This window comes from Antedon mediterranea, chromosome 1, assembly GCF_964355755.1.
Source record: "Antedon mediterranea chromosome 1, ecAntMedi1.1, whole genome shotgun sequence".
Lineage (NCBI taxonomy): Eukaryota > Metazoa > Echinodermata > Crinoidea > Comatulida > Antedonidae > Antedon > Antedon mediterranea.
Window position 1 is genome coordinate 1,226,273 of NC_092670.1, and position 14,494 is coordinate 1,240,766.

General features: G+C 32.6%; 2 protein-coding genes across 2 annotated transcripts in view; both read left to right on the top strand.

The window, feature by feature from the left end:
- LOC140052198 (sodium/calcium exchanger 3-like) overlaps positions 1 to 10,843 on the top strand; it is a 31,326-nt gene extending 20,483 nt beyond the window's left edge. Inside the window, exons 5-9 of the mRNA XM_072097654.1 lie at positions 5,524 to 5,756; positions 6,631 to 6,969; positions 7,226 to 7,404; positions 7,686 to 8,021; positions 8,189 to 10,843. Coding sequence (XP_071953755.1) covers positions 5,524 to 5,756; positions 6,631 to 6,969; positions 7,226 to 7,404; positions 7,686 to 8,021; positions 8,189 to 8,425 — 1,324 coding nt within the window. The 3' untranslated portion in view covers positions 8,426 to 10,843. The remainder of the gene's footprint in view (positions 1 to 5,523; positions 5,757 to 6,630; positions 6,970 to 7,225; positions 7,405 to 7,685; positions 8,022 to 8,188) is intronic.
- A 265-nt stretch (positions 10,844 to 11,108) lies between these two features.
- LOC140052422 (uncharacterized) lies at positions 11,109 to 14,460 on the top strand. The gene is made up of 2 exons (XM_072098034.1): positions 11,109 to 11,237; positions 13,389 to 14,460. Exons 1-2 carry the CDS (start codon positions 11,210 to 11,212, stop codon positions 14,402 to 14,404), a joined length of 1,044 nt encoding a protein of 347 aa, XP_071954135.1. The 5' UTR covers positions 11,109 to 11,209; the 3' UTR covers positions 14,405 to 14,460.
- Positions 14,461 to 14,494: the final 34 nt, after the last annotated feature.

A 14,494-nucleotide genomic window follows, 5' to 3' on the forward strand; every position in this document is an offset into this window, starting at 1 on the left:
TATATGACACTACAATACTAGTAACACTATAACACTACAGTATATGACACTACAATACTAGTAACACTATAACACTGCAGTATATGACACTACAATACTAGTAACACTATAACACTGCAGTATATGACACTACAATACTAGTAACACTATAACACTACAGTATATGACACTACAATACTAGTAACACTATAACACTGCAGTATATGACACTACAATACTAGTAACACTATAACACTACAGTATATGACACTACAATACTAGTAACACTATAACACTACAGTATATGACACTACAATACTAGTAACACTATAACACTACAGTATATGACACTACAATACTAGTAACACTATAACACTACAGTATATGACACTACAATACTAGTAACACTATAACACTGCAGTATATGACACTACAATACTAGTAACACTATAACACTACAGTATATGACACTACAATACTAGTAACACTATAACACTGCAGTATATGACACTACAATACTAGTAACACTATAACACTACAGTATATGACACTACAATACTAGTAACACTATAACACTACAGTATATGACACTACAATACTAGTAACACTATAACACTACAGTATATGACACTACAATACTAGTAACACTATAACACTACAGTATATGACACTACAATACTAGTAACACTATAACACTGCAGTATATGACACTACAATACTAGTAACACTATAACACTACAGTATATGACACTACAATACTAGTAACACTATAACACTGCAGTATATGACACTACAATACTAGTAACACTATAACACTACAGTATATGACACTACAATACTAGTAACACTATAACACTGCAGTATATGACACTACAATACTAGTAACACTATAACACTACAGTATATGACACTACAATACTAGTAACACTATAACACTACAGTATATGACACTACAATACTAGTAACACTATAACACTGCAGTATATGACTCTACAATACTAGTAACACTATAACACTACAATACTAGTAACACTATAACACTACAGTATATGACACTACAATACTAGTAACACTATAACACTACAGTATATGACACTACAATACTAGTAACACTACAGTATGTGACACTACAATACTAGTAACACTATAACACCACAGTATATGACTCTACAATACTAGTAACACTATAACACTACAATACTTTGTAACACAATAACACTACAGTATTTGACACTACAATACTAGTAACACTATAACACTGCAGTATATGACACTACAATACTAGTAACACTATAACACTACAATACTAGTAACACTATAACACTACAGTATTTGACACTACAATACTAGTAACACTATAACACTGCAGTATATGACACTACAATACTAGTAACACTATAACACTACAATACTAGTAACACTATAACACTACAGTATATGACACTACAATACTAGTAACACTATAACACCACAGTATATGACACTACAATACTAGTAACACTATAACACTACAATACTAGTAACACTATAACACTACAGTATATGACACTAAAATACTAGTAACACTATAACACTACAGTATATGACACTACAATACTAGTAACAGTATAACACTACAGTATATGACACTACAATACTAGTAACACTATAACACTGCAGTATATGACACTACAATACTAGTAACACTATAACACTACAGTATATGACACTACAATACTAGTAACACTATAACACTACAGTATATGACACTACAATACTAGTAACACTATAACACTACAGTATATGACACTACAATACTAGTAACACTATAACACTACAGTATATGACACTACAATACTAGTAACACTATAACACTGCAGTATATGACACTACAATACTAGTAACACTATAACACTACAGTATATGACACTACAATACTAGTAACACTATAACACTGCAGTATATGACACTACAATACTAGTAACACTATAACACTACAGTATATGACACTACAATACTAGTAACACTATAACACTACAGTATATGACACTACAATACTAGTAACACTATAACACTACAGTATATGACACTACAATACTAGTAACACTATAACACTACAGTATATGACACTACAATACTAGTAACACTATAACACTGCAGTATATGACACTACAATACTAGTAACACTATAACACTACAGTATATGACACTACAATACTAGTAACACTATAACACTGCAGTATATGACACTACAATACTAGTAACACTATAACACTACAGTATATGACACTACAATACTAGTAACACTATAACACTGCAGTATATGACACTACAATACTAGTAACACTATAACACTACAGTATATGACACTACAATACTAGTAACACTATAACACTACAGTATATGACACTACAATACTAGTAACACTATAACACTGCAGTATATGACTCTACAATACTAGTAACACTATAACACTACAATACTAGTAACACTATAACACTACAGTATATGACACTACAATACTAGTAACACTATAACACTACAGTATATGACACTACAATACTAGTAACACTACAGTATGTGACACTACAATACTAGTAACACTATAACACCACAGTATATGACTCTACAATACTAGTAACACTATAACACTACAATACTTTGTAACACAATAACACTACAGTATTTGACACTACAATACTAGTAACACTATAACACTGCAGTATATGACACTACAATACTAGTAACACTATAACACTACAATACTAGTAACACTATAACACTACAGTATTTGACACTACAATACTAGTAACACTATAACACTGCAGTATATGACACTACAATACTAGTAACACTATAACACTACAATACTAGTAACACTATAACACTACAGTATATGACACTACAATACTAGTAACACTATAACACCACAGTATATGACACTACAATACTAGTAACACTATAACACTACAATACTAGTAACACTATAACACTACAGTATATGACACTAAAATACTAGTAACACTATAACACTACAGTATATGACACTACAATACTAGTAACAGTATAACACTACAGTATATGACACTACAATACTAGTAACACTATAACACTACAGTATATGACACTACAATACTAGTAACACTATAACACTACAGTATATGACACTACAATACTAGTAACACTATAACACCACAGTATATGACACTACAATACTAGTAACACTATAACACTACAATACTAGTAACACTATAACACTACAGTATATGACACTACAATACTAGTAACACTATAACACTACAGTATATGACACTACAATACTTCATCATATTTATAATCATTATTGTACTATTTAGTATTATTACATATACAGCCCTACTACTATTAGATTAAAAGCTAGCCATGCGCAACAGGCAACAATTTTGCATCGCTCTCTTGGGATTTTTGTTGTCACATAAGTAATATAAATATCACAAGAGTAACATTAAACAAGAACAATTTGACACGTTGGCAAATTTTAGAATGTTAAAAAATATCATGCTGGCTCAGACGTAAACATGTTCTTGACTGAAACATAACATTTGGAAGAAAAGAAAAATCATATTAATAAATTGTTTTAAAGTTGTACAGGTCTCCATCTAATTAAGTTGTCAGCTTTCCAAGAATTCTGAATATTAACATTTTCTTGCATTTGTTTGCTACTAGAAATATTATAATTCAAGGAGTATTATTTTGTTTTTTATTAACTAGCTACAGCAGTATTTGTAGTACAAAAGATAATATTTACTTAAATCAGAGAAGAGAGATTATTAATTAAACAATGGAATCCCAGGGTTGCTCAATATACAACAAAATCCCAGGGTGCTCAATATACAACAGAATACCAGGGTGCTTAATATACAACAGAATACCAGGGTGCTTAATATACAACAGAATACCAGGGTGCTTAATATACAACAGAATACCAGGGTGCCCAATATACAACAGGGTTCTCAATGTTCAACTTGAGCTGCATCTGGCCTACAGCAAAGAGCTACATGAAACCAAAGCTTGTTAAAGCTTGAAGCAACATGTTCATGACTCTCTATATTCAAATTCACATTACATATAGATTGGGATTCTTTACAACCTTACAGCTACTGTACGACAAGAACTTATTTATCTTCTTATTAAGAAAGAATAAATAATGTTATAGTGATAGTAATCCAGTAAATTCTGTTGCTTCATCATTGATCAGATCGGTCCTATGCTTCTGGTTTGATGACAAACTACTATTATCCGTTACCTAACATTTTTTTTTTTAAACTAAATAGTAGATATATTAAAATTTAAGTTTAAATAAAAAATATGTACAATTTTAGTTTCCATTCTGTAGCTTGCTGTTACAAATGATGTTAAAACCTTTATGGTCCTAAAAGAGTAACCTCCAAGTTACAAAATGGCAGCTTGTGCTTAGAAACACTATTGAATATTTTATATACTATATGACTCAAATGGTGACTACGTCATCTTCAAACTAAACACAATTACTATCTAATAATAATAAGACTGAGTTATACAGTTTGAAATCTAATATAAATTTCTAATATTTTGCAATAAACTTTAACATCGACCTTGGAAACATTTACTAATCTTTGTTAGAAATTGCATGAAACGTTGATGGATATTGGAATGTTTCTATCTATATGCAAACGCATATTACTTGGGCATATATAGTATTATTTTATGTAGAAACCTGAAATTTAATGAGTAAATAGATGAATGCATGGCAAATAAGTTGGCTCATTCTTCATTCATTCATTTTCTAAGTATGCAAATTAAGTTGTTCATGTTCTATAAATTAATGCAACTATGTTTGCTGCAGTTATTTATTGCGACCAAAAACAAATTTATTTTTGAATAGAATTATCAATAAATCACCTTGCAATGTATATTAATTGTTGATGATAATGAATGCATTGCATTTTAATTGCAAACTTTAAGGTGGATGCATATCTTTATTGGAAGATCTTTAAACAGAACTAGCTTACTTTAAAAAGATACTTCATACAATGGAGGACGGTTGAAGCTAGGTGGAGGTCTTTAGAACTAGAATTTTGGGTTTTGGCAACTATATCCATATACTTTCAAAACATTTATACAGAAATAATAATTAATGAATTAATAAAGAATTACATTCGCATTCAATGCATAAAGTGTGAACCCTAGCAATTCTTATTAATATGTCTTTCATCAGTATGTGACGCATGTATAAAGTGTGAAATATACAATCAATCATTTTTATTAAAGCTCAATGCGAGTTCATGCACTGTATATTGATCAGATAATAAGTATGAACTTAAAGCTGTCTTGTAGGCCTACTTGTTACATGCATTAGTATGTTCTACCGTGTCCTAATACACAATGTGAACATTGAATGGCTTGAAGTTCAGTTAATAATTATTTTATTGTTGAAAACATCATAAAAGAGAGCAGAAAGCAGAAGGTTTGAAAGAAAATATGGTGTTAAAGTTGTAATTGTTTAAAATAATATCACAAATTTAATTTGATGATTTAAATTTGTAGGTATGAGACACTAGATGGAACTGCTGAAGCCAAGTCAGACTATGTTCCTATGAAAGGAATAATGGTTTTTGAGCCAGAAGAAACTGAAAAGTTTCTTGAAATTGAGATCATCGATGACAATGAATGGGAACCAGATGAGACGTTCTTTGTCAAGTTGACTCTGGAGGAGAAGGCCGACGGCGTCGTCCTCGGAAAGCACCCAATTACTGAAGTCACTATTATCAATGATGATGGTGAGAATCAATTATATTCACATATTTGAAAACAATCAAAATCCTTACAAGGCGAGGTTTAGAATTTCTTCTGTGCCTTTTATATATATTGATGAAGGGCTAGTGTTGGCCGAAAGCTCTCCTAATTTTTGTGGCTGTTTTACTTTATAGTTTTGATTTAGCTTTTTGCTTATTTTATTTTGAATCTCTATTGAGATCCAGCTGATACACACAGCATTGTCATTTTTTCAGTAATTTGCCTCTGGATTGCTATATATATACTGGGATACATAATAATATGCACAAGAATTTCTACAATTTTATCAGACATAAGGAGTGAGAAATACTCTTATGTGACATACTGTAGCAAACAAGTTGTAGCCCTCTAGATAATGTAATTACAGAAAGTGCTTGCAAAATATTCCTTTTAGTTTCTTCCCATAGGCATCTTTTATAATAACATCTTTCCTTTTGCATACATGCTCCCTTCTCCCAAATGCATCCATATTATTGCCGCTTAATAACTACCTCGTTCTCGGACTCAATAAAAGGCAATTATTGAACTGTAACCGATGAACAACTTCTGACGTTGATAACGATGATGAAAAATGTTAACGACGTACAACCTGTCGTTTCGTGTCAACGAACAATTCATCAAATATAATATATTTGAATTAATCTGCTGCCATTCCCTGCAATCAATTCAGAATCTAGCATTCACCAAATTCCTGTTTCAATCTGAATATTGATATTACAAATTGAAGATGTTAATTTATATACATAATACAAATTTATATAAATACACAGTATTAGTAAATAACATTTGACCATTTTATTCTAATACCAATTTAATGCAATGAAATAAAACATTTTCAACATTTTAATTCTTTACTAGAGCCTGGAACTTTAGAGTTTGCCAAGACCAGCTTTCTGGTAACAGAAAACATTGGAAAAGCTGAGCTACCTATCCAGCGTCTCAATGGATGCGATGGAAAAATTGAAGTGACCTGGCGCACTAAGGATATTGAAGCAGTAAACGGCAAAGACTTTGAGGGAGGAGAGGGCACTCTAGTCTTTGAACACGGAGAGAGGGAGAAGAACATTCTTATCCCAATTATTGATGACCAAGAATACGAGAAAGATGAAAGCTTTCAAGTGGAACTCTTTGATCCAACAGGAGGCGCTCAGCTCGGAAGATTGAAAAAAACTGTTGTTACTATCATTAACGATGACGGTGAGTTATATTTTTGTCTCTCACATTGAGATTATGTTTGGTTCCTTCTTGATAATTTAATCTAGATTATGAAATAGATGATTTCAGCAAAGCCATAGGTGTGGTGTAGGAATAATTTACTGGACAGCCTGTAGGGAGTGAAGTTGTAATTGTATTCACTGATGATTATGTTACAACTTTAATTGTTTAACTTTTACTTCTCTAATTATTTTGCACGATATTTCATTGAACTAATTGATTTAACTGATTAATCTAGATTACAAAACGATTCTGGACCGTGTGGTAAACATCACCCACATCAACATGGACCGACTAAAACTAGGCAACTCTTCATATGGCGACCAATTCGTCGATGCTATGAATGTCAACGGTGGAGACGTGGAAAACGCGACCTTTATGGACTACATCTTGCATTTCTTGACTTTTGGATGGAAGGTATATAAGTTGACCTTTTGCTGAACTGACTTTGAAAGAGACATTTGTGTTTCTAATAATAATCCATGAATTATGCTGTTTCCCTTTGTGTCTTAAAGTCATATCTAAGATTAAAGGAGATTTTACTTATTTCTATACACAGCAATTCAGTTTATTTACCATTGGAGAAAAGATACTAAATATACTACAGTAATTAGACTAAAAGTTTTCATTCATTTTTATTTCAAATCTTTTTTTTACCACACTATTTGATACTAATTATTTCATGATTTCTTTAATAGGTCATCTTCGCTATTATTCCGCCACCAAACTTCTTGAATTCTGGTGGTTGGATCACATTCTTTGTGGCACTCGGTTTCATTGGCTTACTGACCGCAATTATCGGCGACTTAGCGTCAATCTTTGGTTGCATAGCAGGCATTAAAGACAGTGTTACAGCTATCACATTTGTTGCACTTGGTACCAGTTTACCAGATCTTTTTGCGAGTAAAACCGCAGCCACTAATGAGAGATACGCAGATGCGGCAATCGGCAACGTCACTGGTAGTAACTCCGTGAATGTGTTCCTTGGTCTTGGAACACCATGGGTGATTGCGTCAATATACTGGGCTTCAAAGGTAATTGAATTTGTTAATTGTATTTATTAGTAAACCTCTAATGAAAGTTTTACATATATTATATCAAAACGTAACAGACACCCCTTTAGAATATTCTAAAGCAGCCATTGTATGATGCCTACTGCCTACAAGAATAGTAGTTAATTCATTGAACTTTCCTTCTCCAGGGCCAAGATTTCTGCATTGAAGCTGGTTCGTTGGGGGTGAGTGTCGTCATCTACACCATCTGTGCCTTAATTTGCACAGCTTTGGTTGCTTCTCGTCGTGTGCTTGAACCATTTGGTAAAGCCGAGCTTGGAGGACCAATGAATATGCGATATCTCAGTGGCGCATTCCTCATATTTCTGTGGTTCATGTATATTCTCCTGTCATCTCTACAAGCATATGAGGTCATCAACCTGTAAGGTCATTGACCTTTGGAATCATCGACCTTCAGGTCATAACATCAAGCTTAATTCATGTTGCATCCTAAGCCCAACAGATACTGTTGTTGATTGGCCTGTAGACATGCATGAGAAGCTTACATGAGTTTACAATTCCATTGCTATGTGTATTTGTATTCTGCCATAACACATTATTCCATCAACAGTGTCGGTTGGGCTTAACATATGGATATATAATGACTAATAATGTGGACAAGTAATGTCCATATGTGGGCATGATACAGTTTAAAAAATTCAATTTGATATTTTGAAGAAAGTTTTAGTAAAATATCTGATAAGGGACCATCTCTAATAAGAACAATTTCGTTTAGGGACCATCTCTAAGAGACCAGCTCTAATATGAACTGTTTCCTTTAGGGACCATCTCTAATAAGAACCATTTCTTTTAGGGGCCATCTCTAATAAGAACCATGTTTTAGGGACCATTCTAATTTGAACCATTTCGTTTAGGGACCACTATTATAAGGACCATTGCTAATCAAAATGAGGTGTATTTCGGCAGCGAGAAATACTGCAACTTATTAAAACACCTTTTATTAAAGTTCATATTTATGTAAATCACATGTTTTATACTTTTGTAGCAGAAATTCAATGTTAATAATGCAGTAACTGCAGTAATTTTCTGTTATCTTACTTATACATTTTGAAATAAATAAGGTTAAATATGTAATTACATAGATTACCTTTCATTCATTAGGCAAATTCATTAATTATTTATTGATTGGCTAATAGATATAAAGTAGTATAACACATATTGTCTTTTAAAACTATAAAACTAAAAAATTCTATGTATGTTAATTTATGCAAATTTCAACAAATTTAGATGTTTCTATATTTCTCATTTCATTGAGTGTGTTCTTTACCAAACAATTCATACTGAATTATTCAATATAATAAATTACAAAATACAGTATATTATACCGTATTTGACAAAGTACAATCATACGCGCGAATAATCCCACCCTACTTAATAGTCCTCTTGGTTCCCTCTTAGTGGAGGCAACACAATGACGTAAGCGCGCCATGGATAATTTTACCAAACCAATCTTAAATCCTTTGAAGTACCGTATGTTATACGCGTTCCACTTTTTCCCTAGGTTATACTATGTCAAATACGGTAGGTAATTATCGTATTAATTTTGATTATTGTCGTCGGGTAAATTTTTCACCCTTATAACACGATGCAAGTATTTTATATTATACTATTTCTAATATTCAACTCACTGTTAATATTTGTACCTGTAGCTTTGCACATATATTGGGCGTGTGTTATTAATTTACGTTCCTGATTAAATTATTATAATTAAGTAGTATCTGGTAATTTAAAGGTAATTATCGGTTTAAACAAAGAACCATTTGAGAAGAAGTAGATGTAGTTGAGGAAGGCTGCACTGCCAGCGCGTAAAATATCGATGACCCGTGAATACGCGTACGCACAAGTTAAGTCTTGTTTTCCACGTCGTCTCTACACGATGACGCGACGGAAAGATGTACACGTAAAGCTTGGTTCCCACTAGGACGTAAACGCAACGCAAGCGTTTTAACCAATGACAAAAGTGAAGTTAGCAATGACAAGCGAATAAGCCATCGCTTGTGATTGGTCAATTCAATTGCGTTGCGTTACGTCCTTGTGTTGCGTCGCTAGTGGGAACCACGCTTTAATGCAAATGATTTGACCATTTGATCAAACACGAGCGACGGATCACCTGAACTGTTCCTTGTGATCGGCCAGAAATTACTTGGATTGCGCACGGAAAAAATTAGTAACACTCCAACAATGTCTACTTTTTCAATACTTGAATCTTTACAAATTCAAATTTAGTTTGACTTTGCTTCTTTTTAAACGTTTATATCCTATTTTTGCTGCAGTAATTGTAATTACTGAAGTAAACCGTCATATTGTAAATTTGACCTCTCCGTTAGTGTTAAATGCGATATCTTTGTGTTTTTAATGACAATTTATGTGATTGTTATTTTGTACAAAATCTAATGACATTTTTATTAGTATTTAAATTTGTGTAAATTGCTAGGGATTGGGGTTTATTCATTTTGCTAAACAATCACTTGAAGCACAACGGTATTTAGGTGGAGTCTGTAGCTAAACATTGGAGTTTGTAGTTTAATAGTGGCATAGCTACTTGGTTTGAGCCTATCTGACACATAAACCTGCAGTTTCGCTCTCTACTAATTGTTATGCCACTGATCAACCACACATTCTCTAAAAGCATGTTTATTTTGGTGTTAGATGGTAGATAAAATAATGTGCAATAACCATACAGTTTAAATGTGACGCATTTCAAGTGGTTATTTGGAATGTTGTAGCAAGGTAGAAATACACAATTATTAATAAATTTACTTGGTGTTAATTCGGTCTTTACACTTGTTATTCTTTTGTAAATTATTAGTTTGTATTTATCTGCTAACACATTGACCGAATAACTGAATGAAGTATCGTAACGATCGATCAGTTACATGAATTATCGATTAATTAATTAGTGCTATTGACTATGGCATTGATTTGGTTTTGACTAAGTTGATTTGTGGTAAGTGTCGCGGGTTTAAGTACACGTACAGTATGCAAATGGCGCGTGATATTTGTTGCTATGAAACATTTTACGCAACAACACTGTACGCGAATAACAGTAACTATGGACGATCTTAGAATAATAAATACATTGTGGTTATAATAACAGCAGTACATTGGAAGATACCTCATGTTTAACGTACTAAAAGGGATGAAGAAGGATGATTAATAAAGATCCATTTAGAAAAGGTACAAAACAGTTTTAACCTTCAATATATCATTTTGATGTATGCTTATAATATTACACAAATATCGATGAAATGATAGTGGCGATGGAATGGTAAGGTAGAGGCCTACTGCTGAGGAGTGCAGTAATATGGCAACAAACAAAATAGTGATTATGTCTTATTGTTGTGGGGTTGATCTAAAATGAAGCAGAGAAGGACGACGGGGCAGAGTATGAATCATTCACTTTGTATGGGAACCTGTTACCTGTCGTGTTGTAAAGCCATGTTTCTTTCCTATATCTGTTCCTATTACAAACGGTTTTTGTTTTCAATGTTGTGCGTCAATAAAATACGTAAGCTACAATTTGTTGCCTTGAAAGCTAATGTGATATAATGATAACCCGTTCTATATTGAATCATAGGAAAACCTATTTAAGTCAAAAGCTTAATTTAGACATAGCTTTACGTATAGGCAGTGAGTGGGTGGGTGACACAAAGCAAGTTCTAATTGATTTCAATCTTATTTCTTATCAACCTAAATTTGCTTGCAAGATAAATCTAGCAGTCTATCGGTTTATTTCATCATACACGTACTAATTTAATTTAGTACATACTAATACCAAATATGGTCTTTAAAACGTGTAAATAACAAAATGAAATACTTACATATATGTATGACATAGGCTTGTAAGTATAGAAACTTACACACAATTGTCTATACAATTACTTGTTGTAAAACATAAGACAAATTCTTCTTCTTCATAAATTCAAATATTTATAGTGTAATTCCTTTTTAAATATAGACGCATTTTGTACTGGAACAACACGCCGCCTCGTCAAATCATCAGTGAATGCCCAGTCCACCTGTATTGTAATTGTCTTATTCAAAATGCACATATATACAGGTGTCGTTTATGAACTAGAACTCAACTAGAAGAATCTATAGATTCAGTTCTAAGTACACACGCAATAACTTTATTTTTCATCTGAACAAAAATCCTTTAAACAAAAAAGAGAGTTTTCGTCATGATTCATGTTTTGTGAATTATGGTCCAAAACGGCGTCTTTGTCGTTTATTTAAGGCAGGGATTTCTACATAATTAGTTTTGATTACCTTTACGACTAACTGAACAGTTTAGTATCAGATGGACTCTCAATAAACATAAATCTTGCAAAATACTATCAAAACATTATTATAAAACATCTTTATTTATGCTCGATATATGAGAATGGATTTTTTCCCATGATGTTTTTTTTTGCCTTCATGCATGATGTGGTATGTATGGGCATGTTTCAGAATGTTGTTTGCATCGTACTGTCAATATTAGGTTATAATAACTGAGGACGTACAAACTGTATAATCAGTGCTTTTATTTTAAGCCTGAAAAGTATTTCAGTCAGGCAATTCACATGCAGCTTTTCGGATACAAGTAGCCAATTATAATGATGAAGATGTTCGTATCTATGCAAGTATCCCATCAGACTTCTTTGCGTAGCAACGTGTTGCTACTGTCATAAATACCCTTATGTACAGTGACTGTCTTCTTTGTTGTCTGTATCATTATTTCCCTTACGTCATTCGATAGGTCATAATGAGGTCACGATTCCACCCGCACATCCAAAAATAGCATTTCCTCGGTAATTTCATTATTTCAAAACATCTGTCGTTTTTTCTCGATCAATTAATAATAAATCATAATTATGATAGACTACGGACTATCTTTTTGCTGATGACGAATGTTATTACATTAAATACTTTGTCAGCTGGCTCCCAAATGAAAACTATGTATCCAATCATAATCATATCTAATTATTTAATCCATGATACGATTATACGTACGCGGGTTGTTCTAAAAAAAGTTTTGAAATAGCGACTGCACAGAGGGCGCTATTTTATAATAGTTCATCTGATTACCTATCTATACAGTAGTACTCTATACAGAGATTATTATTATAGAAAATATTTATATATTACATATTATGCAATTTCTATAAATTCAATAATTCATTCATTCGGGTTAAAAGATTTCAGTAATGGTCAAGTTAAAACTTACTTGGTGAGGAGCTCTATAAGCCTAACTGAAGCGATTTTAGCGATAAAAGTACTAGTAGATTATCTAGTTGAATGTAAAAAATGGTGCTTAACAAAGATTTTTTTTAATTTTCTACTTAGACGAACCATATCCGAAAACAATCAGCAGAGGTGGTGGATCATTCGCAACACAATGTGAACGACAACGGTTTAACTACCAGGACGCCACACTGATTCCCTGGAATGACACAGACACCGTAACTAGCTCAACCAATCACCTGCTTCAACGCTACAATGACATAATATCAAGCAAGAAGGATAGGCCTACATATTTCAACTATGAAACATATCTAAGAATGAATCAATTGATTAGAGATTTTCCAATGGAGAAGGAGCTTCCAAGTTACAGCTCAGACATTGAGTTGGTTCCATTTCCAAAACAAAAGAAAAAACGACACAAGAAACGTAACCCCCATAAGTACGACCATCGTAAGGGTAGAATACATGTTGTAAAATCAAAAACAAGGTCACCAGAATATATGACTACAGATGATGACGATGATGATGAGTCACTTTCAGATGAATCTATAGACACTTCGTATAACAGATATTTGAAACATAGTTCAAAATCTAGCAGCAGGTTTAACGATGATGCAAGAAGGCAAGGCACTAAGGAAAGGAGATTATTGAAGGAATTAGAATTGAAGAAACTGAAGGATATGAAGCTGTATTCAGATCGGCTACCTAAGAACAAATACAAGGAGAAAAGTGTAAAGAAAGAGAAGAACGTAAAGAAAGAAAAGAACGTAAAGAAAGAAAAGAACGTAAAGAAAGAGAAAAATATAAAGATAAAGAATCTAGCAAACAGAATGAAGAAAGTGTCCAGTAGTGTGGCATCATATACTGATTGGACAGACACAACTGATTTAGAAGATAACTTAGATGATGATTTAGATAATAATCTGAACAAACCATTCACCGAACGAGAACACTTTGGGGATCAGCTCAATTTATGCTCGCTGTCAACTCTACCTCCGTTGAATCAGCATTATAGTCAACCTTTGAACTTAATTGCAAAAGGCATCCCACAGAGTTCAGAAAAGAAAACGAAATCAAAGAAAAAGAGCAAAAAACTTAAGGAGAGAAAATATTATTAAGAAAATTACAATGTACATATTTTAAGAAAGAAAATACATTTTGGATACTTTTGAATAATTCAAATAATTATAGTACTGTATATGTTTATG

Bases quoted from the DNA above. Each gene is read 5' to 3' on its own strand.
- LOC140052422 (XM_072098034.1), top strand. From the start codon at position 11,210: ATGATTAATAAAGATCCATTTAGAAAAG. The intron at 11,238-13,388 runs GTACAAAACAGT...TTTTCTACTTAG, and splicing joins TAAAGATCCATTTAGAAAAG to ACGAACCATATCCGAAAACA.